The sequence below is a fragment of the Heloderma suspectum genome, chromosome 4, assembly GCF_057233095.1.
Source record: "Heloderma suspectum isolate Gila_16-S chromosome 4, 16-S_ref, whole genome shotgun sequence".
NCBI lineage: Eukaryota > Metazoa > Chordata > Lepidosauria > Squamata > Helodermatidae > Heloderma > Heloderma suspectum.
In genome coordinates, this window is record NC_139461.1 from 164,543,006 (window position 1) to 164,566,773 (window position 23,768).

General features: G+C 45.9%; 1 protein-coding gene across 13 annotated transcripts in view; it reads left to right on the forward strand.

Annotated features, from left to right (window-relative positions):
* PBX1 (PBX homeobox 1) overlaps window positions 1-23,768 on the forward strand; it is a 272,023-nt gene that overhangs the window by 191,165 nt on the left and 57,090 nt on the right. For 3 of the 13 annotated variants that reach the window (XM_084851050.1, XM_084851051.1, XM_084851049.1), the window contains exons 3-4: window positions 11,591-16,498; window positions 16,668-16,844. The exons of 5 other annotated variants lie outside the window; for them this stretch is intronic. In XM_084851050.1, the coding sequence (XP_084707176.1) occupies window positions 16,769-16,844 (76 nt within the window). In that variant the 5' untranslated portion in view covers window positions 11,591-16,498; window positions 16,668-16,768. Of the gene's footprint in view, window positions 1-11,590; window positions 16,499-16,667; window positions 22,698-23,768 lie in introns of all 13 variants that reach the window. 5 more of the 13 variants (XM_084851046.1, XM_084851047.1, XM_084851052.1 and 2 more) reach the window with 5 other exon arrangements.

Below are 23,768 nucleotides of genomic sequence, written 5' to 3' on the forward strand. Positions count from 1 at the left end.
GCTGTACTGCATAGCAAATATAAAGTGGAGTGGATGGAAATTGCAGGGAATATGATTTGGGCTAAACTTTAAGAGAAAGCCCTAATAATAAGAGCTGTTTGATAGTGAAACAGATTGCCTTAGGAGGCGGTGGGCTCTCTCTGGCTGGAAGAATTTAAGCAGAGGCTTGACAGCCATCAGTCAGGCATGTTATAGTGGCTTCCTGCATTGTAGATTCTGCATTGAGCGGGGGGTTGGACTAGATGATCTCTAAAGTACCTTCCAGTTCTATGATTAAATATATTTCCTTTCTCCCCTACAATTGATCAAAACCCAAAAAACCTGGCCAATCCAACAGTAACCCAGAATGAATGTCACACTATTTAAATGCACAGAGCTAGCACCTTGTTCCTCCAGTGGTCTGAGGTTTCTTGTATCAGCCAGTAGTCAGTAGTTAACCTTAAGAGTAAGGATATGAACCCCCTTCACACCTTCAAAATTGTGTAGGCTCTGTGTGTGGGGTGGGAGGGAAATTGTCTTTGCTGTCGCCAGCCCTGAGTTTTGCATGTTCAATGGATGGTCTAAACAGAGCCATACAGGTGTACAACTGTGCATGCACAAGCTCTTCCTCAAATTGGGTCTTGACCGAGAACTTCTGAAGCTGGGGCTAGATATTCACTGCATTCTGAGGCATTTGTTTTCATGGCAGAGCAAGGATGTTCAAATCACTTCCAGCACATTTAGGACATGTGACAATCTTCACCATCAGTGAAACTGCCCAGAGGATTTGATGATCTTCAGTTCCCACCCAGCTCTACAGGTTTCTCATGCTGACTGTCCTCCTGCAGGAGACCTCCCCAGTTTCATTTGGGAGGCCATTGCAGAAGGCAGAAAGAACATGTCACTCTGATTGCAGCGGTAGCATCTCTTCTTCCTCTGGGGTGTCTGGTTTTTTCCAGCACATTTTAAGCACAGTGGAGGCAGGAAAAAGCCCTTTTGAAAATCACAGACTAATCACTCCCATCTGCTCCCGTGCTGCTTCTTGGAGCTGCCTGCCAGGATTCTCTCCTCAGAAACTAAGTAGCACATTATTTTCGATAACTTGCAATCATTTTCTTGAAAAACTCCTACCTGTTTAAATATCCCCCTGGAAAAAAAGAAAAAGAAAATCTAATCTATACCACAAGTTGAGAAGAGAACCCTCTCAGCACAGATTGCATTTGGAATTCAGGCATCATGTTTGTTCTGGGTGCAAATTCATTTCATCTGAGTGGAGTGGTGGGCACGGGGGGGAGAGTGACAAAGTTCCAGTCGGAGATACTCTCTCAGAGCAAATAGTTCTAGGAGCTGGAAATAGAAAAGACCTGCCAAGGAATAGATTCCTCATTTGGAGATATCTGAGAAATCTGCTACTCTGAATTCCAAAATCAAACTCAAACATTCCAAGGAAGGAGAAGTTTCACAATGGATATTTTATTTTATTTTCTCTGCTTCTGGGTATACAAAGTCAGTACTTTTTATCTCCCCCCACCCCAATTCAGACCCATGGAAATTGTTTCCAAGGACTGATATTTTTTAGATCTAAAGATCAATTTCCAGGACTCTTTGGAGTCCTGACGGGATTCTTTGGAGTCAAAGCCATGACAAGTAAACTGATATAAAGCTAATATGCATTTGTAGTGTAGATATAACATGATATTCATAAATATGAACAAGAAGCCCAAATTCTATGTAGTGACCTGAACAATCAACCATGCAGTGAGTAGATCCTAATTTATTGCACCTTGACAATAGATGCCTTACTGTTCTATCACTTCAGTTCCCATAGTCTTTCTGTTCCCATGCACCTATTAACAGTCCCTCACATAACAGATTGTCCATAATCAATGGACCAAGCAACACTATCTGCATCATGTATCCTTGTTGCCTCCTGTTTCTGTTATAGCTGCATCCTTACCTCCAGCTCAATTACTGATTACAAACAGAATGCTAACAATTGTGGGCATGTTTATCAAATAGCTGTGCCTGTTGCTGCTCATCTCTGAATGCCCATGTTTATTTTTGGCCTTTACTTCCAGAAAGCATTGTAGTCTTTGCCCTTTTCCTTGTTGAAAGCTCTGTTGGTTGCTGGGCAATGTAAGTGTACAGATAGGCCTGAGATGAGGATGGGGTTTGGTATAAGGGCTGAAGATGTCACAAAAGCCTGTAAGTCCCTTTTAAGCAGAAGGAAGCAGTAACATTTCCCATTATGGTTCTTTTGGAGAATGGGCATTTGAGGGCTCTCCAAGGGCAAAAACCTCAGGTTTCTCCAACCACAGTCCGTGGTTACCTTTCCCTCCTTCTGAACTGCAAACCTGCTCAGAAGGAGAAGTCAGACAAACAGATTTATGAGGTGTGGCACATTATTATAAACTATTAATTAATTAATTTCAATCATTTCTGTAATAAAGCTCTGTGAACAAAGGCCTTCGCAATTCTCTTCCTTTGCTTTGGTTTATATAGACACTAAAGACTTGATAGTAACTGCTCAAACTCAGCAGCCCTTTCTCTTCTTCTGGTCTGCCTTGGGACAGGTGGACATTATGTCCTGCTTGTTCATTCCCTTGGCTTGACACACAACAGGTCTCGGAGCCAGCTGGCAGGTGGGATACTAATACATTCATTGGCGGACTCCACCCGCTCTGGAGACCTGCCTATATCCTCCTATCAGGGATTCTAATTCACTGGGTCAGGCCTGGATTTCTGCTGACAGATTTCAAATGATGAATTTCAAACCCTTGCCTGAGTTAGCAAGCAGGCATTCATCTGAATCTTTGTCTTGGATTTTCACCCTTCATGGCTGGCTTCTGTAGTGGTTCCTACAAGACTCAGCATTGTCAAAGTACCATTCAAATATGGGCCTGGATCCCTTTGGGAGGGGACATGAGGCTAACCATTGAATTAAACTTTACAGTATTACAAATTTCCAACCACTTTATTCCTTGGAGACAAAGGCATGGGACTGCAAAGTGTTTATCATGAACATAAAGTCAGGAAGGCGGCCATGCAGTTCTCCCTTGCTGCCTAATGTACTAGAAGCAATGGCTTCCATTAGCAGGCTTCCTAGGACTGGGTCCCATCCAATAGACATGATGGATATTAATCCAGAGTTGTGGGCTTGTAGGAGCCAGTTCTCAATAATAATGGGGAGACGTGCCCAGAAGCCCCCAATAGTTTGAAAATAGCCAGACTATTTGCCAAAATGTGGGAAATAGTTTGATTCCTTCCAAACCTAATGCTGAACCCAGTATGGGCTGAATATGATAATGTCATCAAAGTCCGATCCCTCCTCCAGCCTCCTCCTACCTGCAGCAGTGTGCCAGGTGACAGAGGGAAGGGGAAGAGAGATCTCAGGAGGGGCCATAGATAGCTCAGTGTCATGGAGCACACGCTTTGTATGCAGGCAGTCCCAGGTTAATCCCCAGCTTCTCCAGGTAGGGCAAGTAAAGAATCCTGCCTGAAGTCCTCAAGAGCCACTGCCAGTCCGTGTCAACAATACTGGGCTAGATGGACTCAGTATAAGGCAGCTTCCTATGTTCCCCCTTCCATTGCTGCTGGAACAGCAACAAAGTTAAGTGGAGGATGGGAGGAATGGAGGCCAGGAAGGAGATTTAAGGTAATCGGCAGTTTAGATTTTAATTTGACAAAGTATCGTAATGCTTGCTTCATACCTGGACATGGGCCCCAGATCTTCTGAACTGTGCCCTGAATCTTTTGAGTGGTCCTAATTGCCTTTTTTTTTTTTTTTTTACATTTTCCCATTGACTTGCATTGGAAAACAGAAACAGACCATAACTTTTTCAGTTTTCATGATAAATACATGAATGTTGGGGAGCTGGCAGCCCTCATGGAGGTGATTCCACCTGCTGAATTTCATATAGTTAGATCCAGTGGCTTTTGTGCTAGCCACAGGTAAAAATTTATCAAGAAAATCTGTCAAAGCAAAGAGCTATTTTTGTGTGTGCTTACACATAGATGCATGGAATTTGGAGACCTGGCAGCCCCTATGGAGCTGACTGAACCTGCCAAATTTCAGACAGTTAAGTCCAGTGGATTTTATGGTAGCCATGCATAGTTTCCTTTTCTCAAAGACTAAAACAAAAAGTAAAAACTGTCAAGCCACCCAGAGGATTAGATATCCTAATCAGAAGTTGTTTAAGGTGACCATTAGGAGGTGTTGGTTTTTCTGAAGTGCAAATAGTACTTTCCTTCTGTCTGTCCTGAATCTGCCACTATTCAGCTTCACTGGATGACTGAGGCTCCTCATTAAGGGAAGAAAGAAGTTAAACATCTCTTTGGCTGCAATACACATTACCTGGGGGGAAAGTCACACTGAATTTTATTTATTGCACTGCTCCACTTTCACTATTCCATATAATTTTACAGTCAGGGCCAGAAATATTGGAACAAGGATAACTGTTTTGGCAGTTGGCCTCTGTACACCAACACATTGAAGTTGAAAGGAAACACACCCAGATGGGAGCAAAGTCATCTAGTCCAGCATTCTGTTCACACAGTGGCCAACCAGATGCCTATGGGAAACCCACAAACAGGACATGAGTGCAACAGCACCTTCCCGCCCATGTTTCCCTGCTGCTAACATTGGTGAAATGTAAATAAATTCTAGTAATTCTAAATTTGCATGCATGTATATCCTTGCAGGTTTCTTGCCTGGGGGGCAAGAAACTTTGCAGGTTTCTTGCCTGGGGGACACCTCTAATGACCTGTGCATTTTCAAACCAATTTACCCAGAAACTAGTGTGTGTGTGTGGGGGGGGGGAGCAAATCACTCCCTCCCCTAAATTGGAGAACTCACCTTCCACATTAACCACTGCATCTATTCTTCTGAAACTTTGCTAGGTTCTTACGTAGGGACACCTCTAGGTTGTCTGTAATTTTCAGAACAACAGTGCACAAGGAACATAGGGAGAGAAGTATGTCCTCTTTTGGAGACCTCAAAATGTCAAGGCTACCCTTGCACAAAAACCCTTGTGGCTATCGTTATGAAATTTGGAGACATGATCTCCTCTGATGGGGCAATGAATCCTGAAATTTTTACCCAATTCTTCCAAGGAATAAAAATGTTATTGACAGTTCCCTTTAAAGGAAAATCAAAATATAAACCCTGCACCTATTTTTCTGACATTGGGCAGGTGTAATCCCCTTCTAGGGGGCTACTATGCCTGAAATTATCACCCAGTTCTAACTAAGAGAAAAAAGTTACAGGTGTGTTTTTTTTCTAATTTCCCATGGTAGTCAACAGGAAGCATAAAGCCTCATTTTTTCCAAACTTGACTCAGGTTTGGTGCTGAGCTGAAGAAGACCGACTACAAATTGGCCCAAGCAAAAGCAGGATGTTTTCCAAAATGCTGAAATGGGATCTGAGTTGAAGGGGGAGGGGAGTCAGTGCACACTTCTTATATATATATTAGAGGTGCACTTAGAATTGGACGCACATGCAAATTTGTGTTATGGGCCTGTGCCCCAGATATTTTAAGAACCTAACAACACCCCTGCTAGGGATGTACGAAAGTGACTTACCTTTTCGCGGATTCTGTTCATGGGGGGGGAGGCGTTCCGTCCCTCCCCCCGGAATCCTCGACAGGGGGGGAGGTGATCCAGTCCTCCCCCCCCAGAATCCTCGACGGCCGGCTGTGATCCGCGGCGGCTCCACGGAGCAGCCGGCCAGGCCCAGGCCAGGGCCGTCCGCAGCCGGATTTCTGGCCGCGGAGGGCTCTGGGTAAAAAAAAACACAAAAAAGCGCGTATGCAAATGGCGGCGGCTACGGCCACCATTTGCCTTCCTTATTTTTCGCCATCTTAGTCTACATCAATATTTACGTAGACTAAGACGAAGAAAAGAAAGGGGAATGCAAATAGCGTAGTGGGCACTATTTGCATTCCCCTTTCTTTTCTTCATCTTAGTCTATGTAAATATTGACGTAGACTAAGACGGCGAAAAATAAGGAACACAAATGGCAGCGGCCGTAGCTGCCACCATTTGCATATGCGTTTTTTTTAAAAAAAACAGACGTGATAGGCTACGTAAGGCTTTACGTAGCCTATCACATCTATGGGGGGAAAAAAGAAAAAAACACAGACTGCAAATGGTGGTGGTGGCAGCCGGTCGGAAGACCAGCCACCGCCGAAGCCACTGCTGGAGCCGCCGCTGTCCGGAACAGGTAAGTCTTGTCCCAGGGGGGATCCGCGGGGGGGGGGGGTGGCAGGCCATTCCATGATGGATTTCGGGGGGCCGAATGCACTGGCATTCGGCCTCACCGAGATCCATCGCGGAATTCTCTGACATTCCTAACCCGTGCTTCATACTGAGGCAAGAATTACAAATCCACCAAGATTCATATTTCCAAGCCAGTAAGTACACATTTTGGTGGCATCAGTAGTTCATGGGAAGGAATCTTGGGCTCATTCATGGTTCCCACTACATATAAAATGTCATAGGTGACCTGAGGTACACAGGTGTATGTTCTACCACCCACCCCTTTTTCCTGGATCACTTGCCATTTTACCGAGAAGAGGGGCATGTAAGCCTGAGAGTTGCTCTTGTACCCCACAATATACAGAACCTGCTCACCAGAGCATCTGCAAGCTGAGAACCCTGTACTTAAACCCTCTTCCCCACAGATCAGGGCCAGAGGTCAAGGACTACACAGACCTGGGGGGCGGCGGAGCAGGAGGATAAAGAGAGACGCATGCTCCAACCAGGGTGCCCACCTGGGAATGCTGGCCTTCTTCCACTGCAATGATGCCGGTGTTTTCCTCCCTCCCCCTTGTAATGCCTGAAGTGGAATCCAGCAAACTTTCCGGAAAGGCAGCCCAATGGAATGGTCAAAGGTAGCTCAGAGAGGGTGCTTCGGGTACCCTTCAGCCTCCAATATACTCAGCCCTGCCTGATACGATTGGAGTCATTGAGGGGCTGAGCTTTGTCACACAGATGTGTGTAAAGGAATCTGGTGCTATGCTAGGATTCCTCACTCAGCCTTGAGAAAGAACAGTACACCAAGGCCACTTGGCTGCCGATGCTCTCACAGACGAACAGAGGTTGTGCAACAGCAGTGTGCATCTGGTGACATGAACCTATAGCTGCTTAAAGAGGGTCACATCAGGCTGCTCTTTGTCCCTGGGCAGAATGGGTGATGAATGCTGGCCCAATTCATACACGCTAAGGAAAGTGACTTGGGCTTCCATATTTTCATGACACCTGGAGTGTCGGGAGACAAGAGGAGCAGTTGCATGTTTGTATGCATGAACAAGGTGTGTGCTCTTTTTAAATGTTTTTTATGATAATTGTTCCAATTATTTGCTCTTGGAGGTGTGCCACTCCTTTGTGAGGAAAGAGTACCCTCTAGTGGGTGTTTGAGTGACCAGCAGGTTTTCCGAGCAGGCAGCGAGAAGCTATTCCTTCTTGATTCTTTAATTCGTATTTTTTCTTCTCTCTCCCCCAGCCTCTTAAATATTGGGTAATAAACAGAGGGTCTGCAGAGTCACCTTGAGGCAAGAAGAGACAGAGTAAAATGTTTTAGCATATTTACAACACCTTTTGTAATGTTGCCAGCGGACTGAAAATGACATGAAACAATAACATTATTTTTAATCTCTTTATTTTAACATGCCAAATAGATGCTTTCAGGTGCTATAGATGGGGAGCATGATGAAGAAAAGTATGATATCCTGCTGTGTGCAGGGGGCGGGGGAGTGCCATGCGGTGGCTAGAGTACTGTGTTTCGATAGGAGAAAGTCCTGCTCAGCCTGAGCTCACTGACCCCATGTGCATTGCTCTTTGGAGGAAAGCTGTGTTGTATCCTGGCCGCTTCCACCTAGGATGCTGTGTTCTGTGAAGAAATTACTCATAGGTCACATCAGCACTACAGCTTTCTGGACTGTCACATTCAAGCTGTGCTAATCTGAAAGCACAGGGAGAGTCCCCCCAGAGCACTTTTACTTACGTTGGAACTGGAAAGCTGATACATAGTGGGCCCCATTCCATGGGATGGACTGCCAAATGCAGAAAGGGACACCCCTCCCCCATGGGATGGACTGCCAAGTGTAAACGCCACACATGCTCACCACAAGATTCAGAAGTGCATAAAATGCACCGCTGAACTCTTTCAAAAGGAAGCTGTCATTTTGGCCTTATCAAATTTGGACATTCATTGGATGCAGGGCCTCTAGACTCAGAGATGAAAGACTTAATCATCCACAGGTTGCTAATCTGCCTCTTCAAGCATGGCACCACAAGACAGAGTCACTTACGCATTTGTAGCCTCTTCTTTTCAATGGCCCGATTGGCCCTTTCTCATAGCTAGGTGCCGATCAGTGTAAGTGTCTTCTAAGCTTCTACTACTGGGGTTTAGGAGACATATTTTAGTAGATTCAGATTGTGAAGCTGTTCTGTGCACCAAAGATGCACCAACTCAAATTCTGTGCATCAGAAGTATACATGTAATAGGAACTTGCAGTTTTGCTGAATTTACACCAGTTTGTACTAGCTGCAGATCCAGCCACCTAAGTGAAACATCCTCCAAATTATCAGTTCTGTGCTTTTCTAAATTGCCTCCTGTTTCTACAAAATGTGTGTTATTATGCCCTGCTATTATATATGTATAAAACTATATATTAACAAACTCAAACTAGATTATCATAATGCTGTTCCATCTGAATGCGTACCTAATAGCATGGCATAATAGCATTTTCTCTATGAGAGTGTGTAAAGACTTCTGTTATTTTCCCAACTGTCATTCCCTGTGTGGTGGTCTATGCCTCCCTGAAGTCTCCCAGGCTGTGTCTCTCCAGGCTGTCAGCGGTGCATTCCTGCCCTATCCTTGTAAGAAACATGGTCCAATTCAGATGGAGTGAGGAGAGGACTGGGCGTAGGAGGCAGATGTGGGTCTGCTCAGTACAACAGGGACCTCAGTTGTTTTTGCATTAGGAAATGCATCACAGAATTTGAGTGTTCACATCTCTGGTGTTGTTGGCAGAGCAGAACATATTAAGAGAGAGAAATAAGAGCTTTTACATATTCATTTTGTCTTCAGCTTGCTAGAGTGCAGACTTCCATCAATAAATACTTGGACACCTTGACCAATTTATTTATTTCCACTGTTCTACCTGCATAGCTAGTGAGAGAGATTCCATTCAATCTGCAGTGCCTAAATTCTGGCTTGGTGAATACCAATAATGATGATGATGATGATAAAAATAATAATGTAGGATATGCAGAATTCATCTGTGCAGAGAGCATCTATAGGAGACGACCCAAATGTGTCCAGTAAGTGTTTGTTTTGCATGGGTGCAAGGGATATTGCTCAATAATGGTACTAAAATGTTATAATGTCTCCTCTTGAAATGTTCTATAAAAATAAATTAATCCTGTGTTTGTACATGTACACGGTAGTTTAGGCACTGGATTTTTAGGGTTTTTATATGGATGCTATCTCCCTTTCTCAAGTCTACTCCCACCCCTTTGTTCTTTTTCTGTGCATACTATTTGTGAGACAAACTGGCATCTGATCTCACTCTTGTTTTAATCTATAGTCTCACTTCCCCTTTTGCTTTCCCCATTTTTCCAAAGGTTTGTGATTCTGGGTTCACATGACATGACATGGCTTGACGTGGCTTATTTAAGCCATGATGAGCCGTGGTGACTACAGGTCCCATCCTGAATATTCAACCCCCGACCATGGATTGTCATGTCATGCAAACCCAGCTGGTGGGGGTTATGTGAGGGTTATCCCATGGCCTGTTCTAGGGTTATGCAAGGGTTGTTTAACCCCCTCACATAGCCCCCATTGGTTGGGTTCATACGGCAGGACAACCCACAGTTGGGGGTTGAATATTCAGCATGGCACCCCACGGCTCATCATAGCTTAAATAAGCCATGACAAGCCACGGCATGTCATGCGAACAGCCCATGTGTGTGTGTTGTGTGTGCATGCGCACATGCGTGAGAAAGAGAGAGTTTGTGTACATGTGTAGTGGAGACAGTAATCTTTCCCATCATTATTACTCCTCAACATCTCCTTAGGACCAGGAATGTCCACGGTCCCAGCCCAGGCAGAACTTTCATTCTGGCACCCAGATCCTAAATATATGCACCAGAATCATATCTACCTGACTTATCCTCATAATGTTGGTTGCTGCCACTCCACAGTAGATCATTGCAAAACTACCATGATGTTATTTATTTAGTTATTACTTTTATATCCTGTCTTTACTCCAAGCTCAAGGTGGCTCCCCCAGCACACATTTTATCCTCGTAACAACCCTGTAAGATAGGCTAGGTGAGAGAGAATGACTGGCCCAAGGTCACCCACTGTGCTTCATGCTTAAGTGGTGTTTTGAACCTGAGCCTTCTCAGGCTCGTTCTGAGAAGTTTTGTCCATTATTATTTTTCTTATGTATTGGTTGGGGGAGACAACAGAGGGAAGCGGGGGGCAATTGAATGTGATTAAAGGCCATGTTATGTTGTTTGGACTTGGTTATAATGGTGATGCAACCTAAGAGTGAATGTTCTATAGAAGAGATGGAATCTGAAAGTACACAAGGTCCTAGTGTTTGGGGTGCTATATCCTACCCACTTAATTGCAAGTGCACCTCTTCTAGATTTCAGAATGGGATCCAAGTCATTTTACCAGTTTTATAAAAAGGAGTCAGGATTGAAAGAACTGCTTGCAACACTTCACAAAAGTGGCTTATGCTGACTCAGTGGAATTTAAGCATTTTCCCTTTAAACAGCAGGACCCGTGCCATATCCCAAGCTGATTTTGAGGCTTCCCTGAGTTTCAAAAGCAGCTTGCTGTACAAAAAGAAGGCATAGAATCATAGAATAGTAGGGTTGGAAGGGGCCTACAAGGCCATTGAGACCAACCCCCTGCTCAATGCAGGAATCCAAGTCAGAGCACCCCTGACAGATGGCTGTCCAGCCTCGTCTTGAAGGCCTCCAGTGTGGGAGAGCCCACCACCTCCCTAGGGAATTGGTTCCATTATCGTATTGCTCTAACAGTCAGGAAGCTTTTCTTGATGTTCAGCCGGAATCTGGCTTCCTGTAACTTGAGCCCATTATTCCGTGTCCTGCACTCTGGGATGATGGAGAAGAGATCCTGACCTTCCTCTCTGTGACAACCTCTCAAGTACTTGAAGAGCACTATCCTATCTCCCCTCAGTCTTCTCTTCTCAAGGCTAAACATGCCCAGTTCTTTCAGTCTCTCTTCACAGGGCTTTGTTTCCAGTCCCCTGATCATCTTTGTTGCCCTCTTCTGAACCCTCTCCAGCTTGTCTGCATCCTTCTTAAAGTGCGGTGCCCAGAACTGGAGAAAGTACTCCAGATGAGGCCTAACCAGTGCTGAGTAGAGGGGAACTAGTACTTCTTGGGATTTGGAAGCGATGCTTCTATTAATGCAGCACAAAATAGCATTTGCCTTTTTTGCAGCCACATCACATTGTTGGCTTATATTCAGCTTATGATCTACAACAATTCCAAGATCCTTCTCGCTTGTAGTGTTGTTGAGCCACGTATGCCCCATCTTGTAACTGTGCATTTCGTTTCTTTTTCCTAGGTGCAGAACTTGGCATTGATCCCTGTTAAATTTCATTCTGTTGTTTTCTGCCCAGCACTCCAGTCTATCAAGATCACTTTGAATTTTGTTCTTGTCTTCCAAGGTATTAGCTATCCCGCCCAATTTTGTGTCATCTGCAAATCTGATCAGCATTCCCTGCACCTCCTCCTCCAAGTCATTAATAAAAATGTTGAAGAGAACTGGGCCCAGGACTGAGCCCTGTGGTACCCTGCTCGTTACCTCTCCCCAGTTGGAGAAGATCCCATTGAGAAGCACTCTTTGAGTCCGATTCTGTAGCCAACTGTGGATCCACCTGATCGTTGTTTCATCTAGCCCACTTTGAGCTAGTTTGCTCATCAGGAGATCATGGGGCACTTTGTTGAAAGCTTTGCTGAAGCTGAGGTATATTATGTCCACAGCATTCCCACAGTCCACAAGGGAGGTGACCTGATCAAAAAATGAGATCAGATTCATCTGGCAGGATTTGTTCTTGACAAATCCATCTTGGCTTTGAGTATTGTTTTCAAGGTGCTTACAGGTGGATTGCTTTATCATCTGCTCCAGAATTTTCCCAGGGATTGATGTCAGACTGACTGGTCTGTAGTTCCCAGGTTCCTCCTTTTTACCCTTTTTGAAGATAGGGACAACATTAGCCCTCCTCCAGTCATGAGCACTGCTCATGAAGTAAACAAGTCTAAAACATCCTAGGGCTCATGGAACTAGTTTCATGAGTCTTTCAATCTGGCCACTGTATACTGTGAATGTATTACTAATAATCTTACTACATATGACCAAGATGCCATTCCATTTTTACCTTGTCTGTTGTATGTTTTGCTTTGTTTCCTACTGGGCTCTAAAATACCTGTTCTGGCTTTACAAACTGAGATGCTCCATCACACAGATGAGGACTGGCACTAATAATCAAGATGAGACATGAACCATAACCCTGGATTTCAGCAGCTTGGATTAGTCAGATTTCTGACACTTGTCTCTGGATCTAAATGTGGTCAGCTGGGCTAATTTCTGTTATATACATGCATGGAAATATTACTCTTGCTTTATTGTGATTTATTATTATTTTAATTTTTAAATTACATTTCCTGTGTCAGTTTTGACTCTTTTGCCTTTTATAAGTGACATTCAAATGCAGGGGTGGGAGGAGCTTAAGCACCAAAGGATTTGTGGCTTGACCATTATTATTTTGAAGCAATTTAAGATATTTAAGAGTTAAACCAACCCTCCATGAAATTGCTGTTGTTCTTGAAATGGGGTGGGAAATTTCCTGCCCTCCCCCAACAGAAGTGCGTGATCTCAAGGGGATTGGAGTTTTCCTCCCCCCCTGCCCCCGTGTTCACATCTCTAGGCCTACAACATGTTCCCTTGATCCTTGCCTGTCCAAGCTATTGAAATCTGGCAGGGCTGAGCTGGGGATACTGACCTTGGCTGAGGTTAATGCCTCTTTGAGGACTTGTATGGTCCCGGCTGCCAGCAGTGAGATCTTTATCAAAGAAATTAAACGTAGGATAATTACCTCTCAGTGCCTAATCTTCCATTCTTGGGCAAGACATTGGAGCATGTGATGGCTTCTCAATTCTAGGCAGTTTTGGATGATGCAGATGATTCCTTTTGGTAATGCCAATTACTTCCTGGCTAAATTCCTCCTGTCTAATGTTTGTTGGGCCACACTTAAAAAACAACAACCCTGGGATTACATAACCCAACCTCTCTCACTTACAGTTATTGACTCTTATCGATCAGTCATTTATTGTTACTGTCAATGACCAGCATCGAGTCCCCTGGACTGCAAGGAGGTCAAATCAGTCAATCCTAAAGGAAATCAACCCTGAGCGCTCATTGGAAGGACAGATACTGAAGCTGAAGCTCAAATATTTTGGCCACCTAATGCGAAGAGAAGACTCTCTGGAAAAGACCCTGATGCTGGGAAAGACTGAAGGCAAAAGGAGAAGGGGATGGCAGAGGATGAGATGGCTAGATAGCATCACTGATGCAATGAATTTGGACTTGAGCACGCTGTGGGAGAGAGCGCAGGACAGGAAGGCCTGGCGTGCTATGGTCCATGGGGTCATGAAGAGCCGGACACGACACCTCATTTCACCTATGTGTGAAATGGGTTTCCTGGTCTCCCATCTCCCTTTAATCTAAATCTTGGAGAAGTAGGCTTGTCTGCAAATGCCTTTCTCTGTGTTTTGACATATTCTGGATAAATTGGGGTGTCTTTTTTAAGCCACTTTAAAAAAAAGCCTGCTTTCTGTTGGTTCTGTGAACTTAGTATGCTGTAATTATGTAACCCAAACTCTCTCTCTCTCTCTCTCGCAGTCATTGACTTTATGCTGCCTTAGTTTGCCTATGTGTGAAATGGGTTTCTTCTTCCACCGTGCCCCTCTGCCCTGTTGCTTTCAATAAGTGGGCTCTGCCACAAACTGCTTTCTCCGTGTTGTTATTGTGGAGAAATGTCTGATTGGTGGGCTGAACTGTGTAGCAAAAAGCTTGTGTATAGCAAAATAGGTGCCCTTGGCTCCTCCCCTAGTGACCCCCTTGGCTCCTCTTCCAGTGACCCCCCCTTTCTGCCCCACCAGTTGATTGCCCATGAGCTTCCACTGTAGAGACCTAGGTATAACCCCCCCAAACCCACAGACCCCCCACCTCCATCATGAGCCCCCACCCCTGATACCCATCCCTGGCATGAGCCCTGACCCCAACATCCATCCCTAGCACGAGCCCCCACCCAGCAGGCCCAGGCATGAGCTCCTCCCCAAATGGCTGTCCCCAGCCTGGAGCCCTCACCCCTAGGCACCCACCCCCAGCATGAACTATACCTTGGAGGGGGGGATGTATTGTGATCATGGTATTCTTCTGAACAAACCCATTGTGTGTGGGGGTGGGGGGTGTATCCCCATGTTCTAAACGTGGGGAAAGCTTCTCTTACAACTCCCATGTCGATAAACACCGGAGTCTCCACCCGCTTCCTAACAAAACTTGTGATACCAGTGGCAAAGCCTACAGTGGTTTGTGAGTTATGGTTGAACAGAAAACACAAAAGCTGGGAGATCATTTTTCCCACCATAATGCCAGCCCCCTTTCAAACCACAACGTGCCTTGGGCAAGGGGACCAGCATGCATGTGGCGAGTGACGAAGGGCAGAAGCCCATTGGGATTCTCATGTGGTTGTTGAACCACAGGGCTCTGGGACCTACCAGTCAACAGCCTGAGATATTATGCATGCCAAGTCAGTTCCCCACTCAGGCCTGAGTGAAAACAGCTGAGGGAAAGCCAGCAGTACAGGGGTTAACAGCTCGGCACCCATAGCCTCCACCCCATATCCTACTTTCCATTTGTTCCACCCCCCCCCACACACACACACCTTTTGATTTTGATTTTATCATTTTTATGTTTTGTTTTTATGGTTTTAAGTGTTTTTGCATGCTGCCTCGGGAACTTATAACTCTTTTAAATAAAGAAATTCACATCTAGATCAAGTGCAGTCTTTTGATAAAAATGGGGTACACATTTAGATGTACATACCCATTCTTCATCTTTGACCAATTTGTGCAAGCCTTTGAGCATCTGGATACTGAATATTTTCCCCTTTGGAAAGTAAAATGGATGGAAACAGATAAAAGGTGGGTTCAAGTCATCTACACCGGCATGAAAATGCCCACATCAGAAATTGAGCCTGCTGGATTACTATGACATTCCTAGGTTGATAATGACTTTGTATGACAAATCAGCAAAACCTTTCTTTTTGAAAAGTAACAAATCAAGAACTCTCTACATACAAAATATACTGCAAGACTGAGAAAACACACACACAAAAGATTGTACAAATTATTGTCATTTGTTTTTCCAAAACTTAACAAATAAAACCCATTCCCCTATAAATCTTCCTACTTGTGCTTCATTACACTTCCTCAAAAATGCAGTACTTTATGGCACAATCCTGTTCTGCTCGCTGAGGGGGATATAAGATTTGGCAGAAGCTCTGCTGTACCAACGGAACCTGAGATACATCACTGGCGGAACTGCCCAGATATGTTGGTGGAACAGCCAAAACAGGGTGAGTTGTGGGCAGGACATAGATGGCACAGGGAAGAGAGCTTCAGTTATTGGGTGGTATAGAAATGAAATGAAATAATAGACAGACAGACAGACAGATAGCTCGGTCGGTCGGTCGGTCGGTTGGTCGCTGATGGTGTATCCCAGATTGCCTCAAAATGGTGCCTTCAAATGTTTTGGACTGTAACTCCTATGAGCCCCAGCTAGCATGGCCATTGGTTGGGGGTGATGGGAGTTATAGTCCAAAGCATCCAGAGATCATCATGCTGTGGAAGGCTGGTGTATCCTGTACTCCCACAGACCACAACCACATCCCTGTCACCAATGCGGCTTTACACCAACCCTAGGTCTGGCACATAATGCTGATGATAAAGCATATGGCATGGGGATACATCTCTCTGCTTGCATGTGAGCTCCAAATGTGCATGACAAGGGGGAACTTTGGCAATGGGAAACAGGGAGAAGGGGCTCTTCAAAGAGCCTATCTCCACAACACACCTAGGAACTTGAGCACATTGTTAACACTTCTCCTCCTAGAACCCTAACAGATACTTCACCTCGGGACACAAGCATCCAACATCAAACTCCAGTCTAACAACTGGGGTTGCCAGGACAGAACGCCCCATAGAGGTAAGCAGTGGAGGGGGGAACACATGGTACAAAGTATAAATGGCTGCAAATGTCTCCCATGTCTCTCCCCACCCCACTTTGTTATATGCTTCAACCACTGCAACTGCTGGCCACATTGTCATGAGAACTTTTGCTTTGCAGGATCTTAACCAAGATGCATGGAACAGGACAAGCTGTCCCCCTCCAACCCTGAAGGAGAAAGGGGTATGTATAGTCACAGTCTCTGCAGTTTCCCCCTTCCCCTCTGGGCACTCAGGTGGCAATTCCTTCTTCTCCTGCAGTCCCTGAAACACCTACTGGGCATGCAGGCTTTGGGAGTATATGCTTCAGCAACTCATTGCTCTCTGTTTGCGTCTTCCCTTGCTCTCCACAGGCTGCTCATCCATAGGTACAGGATCCACCCCACACACTGTTCTGAACAGACCAGGAGAATGACCCACCCCATGACCAGCAGCAGTGACCAGCTGTCCCTCCATGGCGTTGGCAACCTGCTTGCTTGTGGCAGGCTCCTCCACCCTTTCATGCTCCATGACAGACAGTTATACAACAGGTGAGGGTGTTCCTGGCATGGAGTGGGTGCCATGAGGGATGTTGCACCTGCTCCCCTGCTGTCTGCTGAGCACTGTCCAAGGCACAGGACCCTGCTGGGGTGACAGGTGAGCAACCGCACACATGCGTCTTTCCTTTTCAGGATCCACTCCATTCCAGACGATGTTCAATAAAGGCATTGACATTGCAACATGCATTGCGTCTCTGTTGTTAGGATGGTAGAGAAGGATCCCTTCCGCATGCCCTAGTGGCTTCAGCTGGCCTCAGGACGGGACTATGAGGGGTCAGGCAGGGTGCCCGATGGTCTCGGGGCCAGTGACCTCTCCTCGCTCTGCTCACTCAAGGGAGGCAGCAGCCTATCTGAGTGCGCAAGTGGGACAGTGCTGCTGACAGGATGTATGAGGCAGTCAGCTGGGGGTGCAGGGAAAGGGAGGGAGGGAGGGGGGGAGGGAGGGAGGGGAGGGGCAACGAGGCCTGGCAGGGCTGGCCTATGAGGCAACATAATTGATCACGTGGTTTGCCAGGGCGGGGTGGGCCAAAGGGCTGATATTGGCCTATGCAGGGCCCAGGCTATGAGTCCATTCAGCATTCCTCTTGATTGGCTCAAGCGTGCCTGGGGGCTGCAGCCCTTCTCCTTATTTTCTAGTGTAGGGACATACCTTGGATTTGAACCTGGGACACCCCCCCCCCATATAAAATGTCACCTGTTTCATCCAGTTAGGACTCCTCTCGCATCCCCTCTTCTCCAGGTATCTATGACTGTCTTGGGCAGAGCAGAGGGGAGAAGAGAAGTACCTCATGATGTGCCTGCTGCCTGCCTGCTGCTATGGATCAGTGGTTAGGCAACTGCTCTGTGGGTTTGAGTCTCAGGAACTCCCTCTCTTTTGTTCCTGACATGATGGGGGGTTTTGCCAGGCAAGCAGAGCATGAGCGGGGACATCTCCCACCGTTCCTGGAACTCCTGTCTCCTGCTTCCCAACCCCCTGCTGTATGCAGTGAGCCACTGGAGACTGCTATTGTCAGTATGTCTTACCTACCCTGGCCCCCACTTTTGTCTGCTTGGCAAGTCTTTCCCTCCCTGGGTACGTCTTGAACCCTTGTCTCAAGGACAGTTGTGTGTGCTCTCTGCAGGCATCCTGTTAAGGGAGCTATGTGGGTGATACTTTGTGTATCTTCTCCTTCCCCTTTTGTGTGTGTTGTGCTCCTAAAACAGCTTGTGAGGAGCATAAGCAGATTTGAACCTCTGCCTGTAGGGATGCTTGGGGACTGACAGGGCAGGGCGGTTGCTGGCTGAGCTCCTGGGCCAGGTGGATTGGGGGTGCAACGCTGTCATTGTCCATGTTGTGTACGTCGTGATGCAGAAGTTTGCATCCTTGTCATTGTGTGGGCAGTATTGTGCATTGTCTCCAGTTCAGTGGTGCTTTCAGGGATTCTGGGGTCATGTCTGCAGTTCTTATGCAATTTATGTATTTTCTACCTGTGTGTTTCCCCCCTTCCCTCTTGGGCTGAGCAAGTGTTGCGTATGGTAGCCACACCGCCAAAGTAGCAGTGGAATATCTCCATCCCCAGTATAACTGGTGTACAGGATTGCTGTGTTTGACATTTAGCAATTAAACTTTGTTTCTATTTTAGTTCTATTATTTACCAGCAAACATTCCTCTGTGTTACTCCCTTGTATTTCTTTGCAGATGTATAGAATCCAAAATGGTTTCTGTAATTCACTCTACAATACCTCCCTGCCGGCCTGCATCTCAGATTGTGTGGTGTGGTCTCAGATATGGGAAGGAGAGGGATGACTGATTTATTTTTACTTCCCTTTGTCAATGGACCTTTGTGTGCATCTGATACTGTTAGATAGGAACATAAGAAGAACATAAGCTGCCTTGAGTGCCATTTTTGGGTAGAAAGGTGGGATATAAATCAAATAAATAAATAAACTATGCTGCATCAGAGTAAAAGTCTTTCTAGTCCAGCATTCTGTTCCCACAGTGGCCCAGCTAGATGCCTTCTGGGAAGTCCACAAGCAAGAGATGAGGGCAATAGCAGCCTCCTGTTCATGTTCCCCAGCAATGGGCATATAGAGGCATACTGCCTCTGATATTAGAAGTATTATATAGCCATCATACTAGAAGTATTATATAGCCTGCTGTGACCTTTTTGCATCACACTTTGGGGACAAAATTGCTTGTCTCCACAGCAAATGACACTGTTGTTAGCGCCGTTCCAGTTGAGGTGTCTGATTTTGTGGGATCAGTTTCAGTTGCTGCAGCCTGATGACCTGGACAAGGTGCTTGCAGCAATGTGACCAACCACATGCCCTCTTGATCCCTGCTCCTCCTGGCTAATAAAAGCTAGCCAAGGGGGTATAACCGGGTGGGTCTAGGGTATGGTGAATGCTTCTCTATGGGAAGGGGTGGTTTCTGATGTCCTTAAAGAGGCAGTAGTGTGACCACTCCTGCAGAAGCTCACTCTGGACCCAGTGGTATTGGACAACTACCGTCCAGCTGCAAATACCCCTTTCCTGTGGAAGGTAGTGGAGAGTCATGGCGGAACAACTGCAGGTAATCTTGGAGGATACCGATTATCTAGACCCATTCCAATCAGGGCTTTGACCTGGTTACAGGACTGAATCAGCCCTGGTCACCCTGATGGATGACCTTTATCGAGAGAGGGACAGGGGGAGTTCAACCTTGCTAATTCTGCTCAATCTTTCATTTGATACCATCGACCACAGTATCCTCCTGGATTGACTCTGTGGGATGGGCATTAGTATACTATATTACAGTGGTTCCAGTCCTACCTGCAGGGCTGATTTCAGATGGTAACACTGGGTGACCATTCCTCAGCCCCTTGGCAATTGAGCTATGGGGTTCCACAGTGTACCATTTTGCCCCCAATGTTGTTTAACAGTTATATGGAGCTGCTGGGTGTGGTCATTAGTGGATTTGGAACTAAGTGCCATCAGTATGCTGATGACACATCACTCTATCTCCCTGTGACATCTGAATCAGGAGAGGCTATGCAAGTCCTGGATCAGTGCCTGAACTCAGTAATGGGCTGGATGAGGCCAATAAACTGAAACTGAATCCTGGCAAGATAGAAGCCCTGTGGGTGAGTGGATCTCGGGTCTAGGAGATAAGATAATTGCCTGTTCTGGATGGGGTTGCACTCCCTCTGAAAGATCTGGCTCGTAGTTTGGGGGTACTCCTAGATCCATCACTGTCTCTGGAGGCCCAAGTTGCCATGGTGGTCTTTTACCAACTTTAGCAGGTTCACCAGCTACAGCCTCTCTTGGACCATGTCTCCACAACAACGGAAGGAGAAGCGAATGGAGGAGTACTGGATATTTTTTTTAAGGAATCAGCTTTGCTGCGATTTGGTCCGTGCAGGGCTCCCATGAGGGAGCGCTTTGCACAGTAAAAATCACTTCACAGAACATGCTTTCTGGTGGGGGTAGGGGTTGGAGTGAACTTCATCTGACTGGCGGGGGATGCTCAACCAATAAGAGAGGCTTCCCCACCTCTCCCCCCATTTCCCCTGAAGCTCCAGATGCACCTGCATTTCAGGAGGAAGCCTCATTGAGCACAATGGGAGTTACTTCTGAGTAGACACACATATGCTTGTACTGGGAAAGGGGACGATGATGCAGGGATGGGAAACCAGCCCCCTTTCTAACTGCAATATCTCTATAAGGAAGGTGTGAAATAGTTACTGCCTAAGGCAATAAACCAAGCCATGGGGAATCTCAGGTTTGGTGAAGCCTTTTATAGGCTTTAAACTTCAATTCAAGGGGACCTCTGTAAATTCTGATGTGAGCATTCAGAGGGCAAGCCAGCTTGAGCACAATGGGAGTTACTTCCGAGTAGACACACACATGCTTGTGCTGGAAAGAGGGGAGGGAGAACACAGGCATGGAAAATTAGCCGCCTTTCTAACCAAACCGATACTGCGCAGGATCTCTATAATGAAGCTGTGAAGTAGTTACTTCCTAAGGCAATAAAGCAAACAACAGAGACTCGGAGCCCTGAGATTGTGCTTAACTTCGGTAATTGGGCTTTAAACTGTGCCATTGCAATTGAGGGGGATCTCTGTAACTTCTGATGTGGGCATTCAGAGGGCAAGCCTCATTCAGCACAATGGGAGTTACTTCTGAGGAGACACTAATGGGTTTGTGGTGGGAAAGAGAGCAGTAGATACAAAGACAGAAACCAGTCCCCGTTTTAACCCACAGGATCTCTATAACAAAGAGTCAAAGTAGTTTATTGCCTTCTTAAGGCAATAAACTACTCATTTGAGTACTTATTGACCACAATGGGAGTTACGTCTGAGTAGACACTAACTGCTTTGTGCAGGGATGGCAAACACACAGGAAACACCCCTTGACCAGGGTCAGGGGGAAAGGCACACCCCTGGGCAGGGCTAACATACCCAAGGTCAGTGCGGGGGTTGGGGCACACAGCAACTATACCAGGGAGAACCCAACTTGAGGAAAAGAATCGGACTTTAAGCAGTCTCAGGAAATCCAGTTTCTCCCCCAATAAGCTCCGGGGTGGCTGCTGGATGGCCACAATGTCATGTATCCCTAACGACCTCCACACCAGCCGGCTCAGAGTAAATCACTGGTGGAGACACCCCCCTGGACAGGGATAGCTTAGCCACAATGGTACAGGTGCTAGTAACCTCAAGACTGGATTACTGCAATGTACTGTACGTGGGGCTGCCCTTAAGGCTGGTCCAGAAGTTGGAGCTAGTGCAGAATGCAGCAGCTTGGCTGTTATCGGGAGCTGTCCCTTTTCAGCATGCAACTCCTTTCCTGAGGGAACTGCACTGGCTGCCTATTCACTATCGGGCCAGGTTTAAGGTTTTGCTACTAGTGTACAAAGCCCTAAACAACTTGGGACCAGGATACCTGAGAAAGCTCCTTCTCCCTTACCAACCTGCCCAGTCACTGAGGTCATCAGAGGACATGCTCCTGGTGGTTCCACATGGACCCATGGCCCGACTGGAATCCACCCGGAGAAGAGCCTTCAGTGTGGTGTCTCCCTTTCTATGGAACTCCCTGCTTGTGGAGGTCAGGCAGGTGCCAAAACTGGGGTGTTTCTGGTGCCTCCTGAAAATGGATCTATTAACAGGAAGGCTTCCTTGACTGATCAGCCACGGTTTTTATTGGCACTCTGTTTTTTAAAAGAATAATTTTAATATGGTGTTTTACTCCTTTTATCTTTTTATTGTTCGCCACTCCGGAATCTGCTTAGATGTAGAGCGGTATATACATGTTGTAAATAAAATAAATAAATCATGACTAGTAGACGTTGGTAGCCTTACCTTCCATGAATTCCCATTTAAAGCTGAACAAGCCAGCAGCCATCTTGTGGAAATGAATTCCATAGTTTCCCACATGTGCTGTGGGAAGAAGTAGTTCCTTTGGTCTGTCCTGAATTTAGCTTCATTGGATTAATGAAGTTCTAGTATTATGAGAGAGGGGAAAGAGAGAAAATGAATGCAGAGACTTGAGGGTTGAGATTCATTTACTCCTCAAGGTTACCTCAAGCTTATGCAACTCTTGGAAATCTAAATATAAAATACTACTTTTTATCTAGAATTATTTATGATCATTTTAAAAGTAAGGTGCATATTACAAGAATATAAGCTGACCCTTCTTCACTGAAAACATGGAGCATGTGTAAACAATCTTCTGTCTGGTCTTATCATGTGGAGAACATGATGCCCCCAATAACTTGATGTCCCCTCAAATCGGCCTCACATCCACCTTCCCTGTCACAGCTTCATGTGGCTGACCTGCAAAAGCTGAGGATGCAACTGGAATTGGCAACAGCCTACGGGGTTCACAAAGGTCCTGGCATTTTAACTCTTTCCTGACTTATTTGACTGCAGTGGCTGCAGCTTAACTCTTGTTGTGCCAGTTGTGGATGGTTTCACTTGCCCTAACATTATGGTTACTGCAGGATCTTCCATTTTAGCATTTTAGTTGAGGCATATTGACCTGTGGGCAGGCATGAGGAGAGGAGTAGCTCCCTTCCCTACCCTCTACATGACATTGCCACATTCCAAGTGTCCCATATCGTCTTCTCTCATGCCCTCTCAGTTTAATTGTTAATTACTTTACAGCTGTTTGCTTTTTTATTTTAAGGATTTTATAGATCATTATTTCAAGTGTTTCTTCACAGTCAGAGGTGTTCAAGTTAGGTTATGTTCCCACATATATTTCAGAATACAGCACCTTATGTAAAGGAAAGGCTAGGCCCAATTTGATGCATTCGAGTGATGTACACAGCTTCCCGTGTGTACATCACTCGAAGACAGCTTTCAGAGTCTTCCTGTGGTTCTCCTTCAAACGGGGACCAACTGCCTTACCTGGAGCTTAGGCTACTCTGCTATCTTTCCCCAGTGCTGTTCTTTGCTTAGTGGCTAGTGATTAGTATCTGAAAGAGTCATAAAGGAAGAAAGCCTTGTCATCTGTGTCCTGAGTTGGCTATTGGAGGGGACTGCAAGAGGCAGCTAGGGCGCTCCTGACAGCTACTTGTTCAACTGGCATCACACACTCACATTTGAAGCCAAAGCAAACATTGCCATAGGGCTGTGGTCAGCAACTAACTTTTCTGAAGTCCTCTTTGAGAAACAAGTGAAGGGGGTGGGCCAGCACCCACTAAAGTGATCTTGCAGCAAATTCTGTTTCAAAAGTTGCCACCACCTTTTTCTGCTGGTGGCCTCCCTCAGATGGCCAAATGTTACTCAGAGGCTTCCAGTTGCGGACCTTCCTACCTTGGGAAACAACAAAATAATATAATGTATTGTTTGTTGTGCCTAAATATTAAACTACAGATATATTTATAAAGGAAGATTATTACAATTATTTGGCATCCTGCTCTTCAGTTCAAAGACTTCCGAACATCTTACAACAATT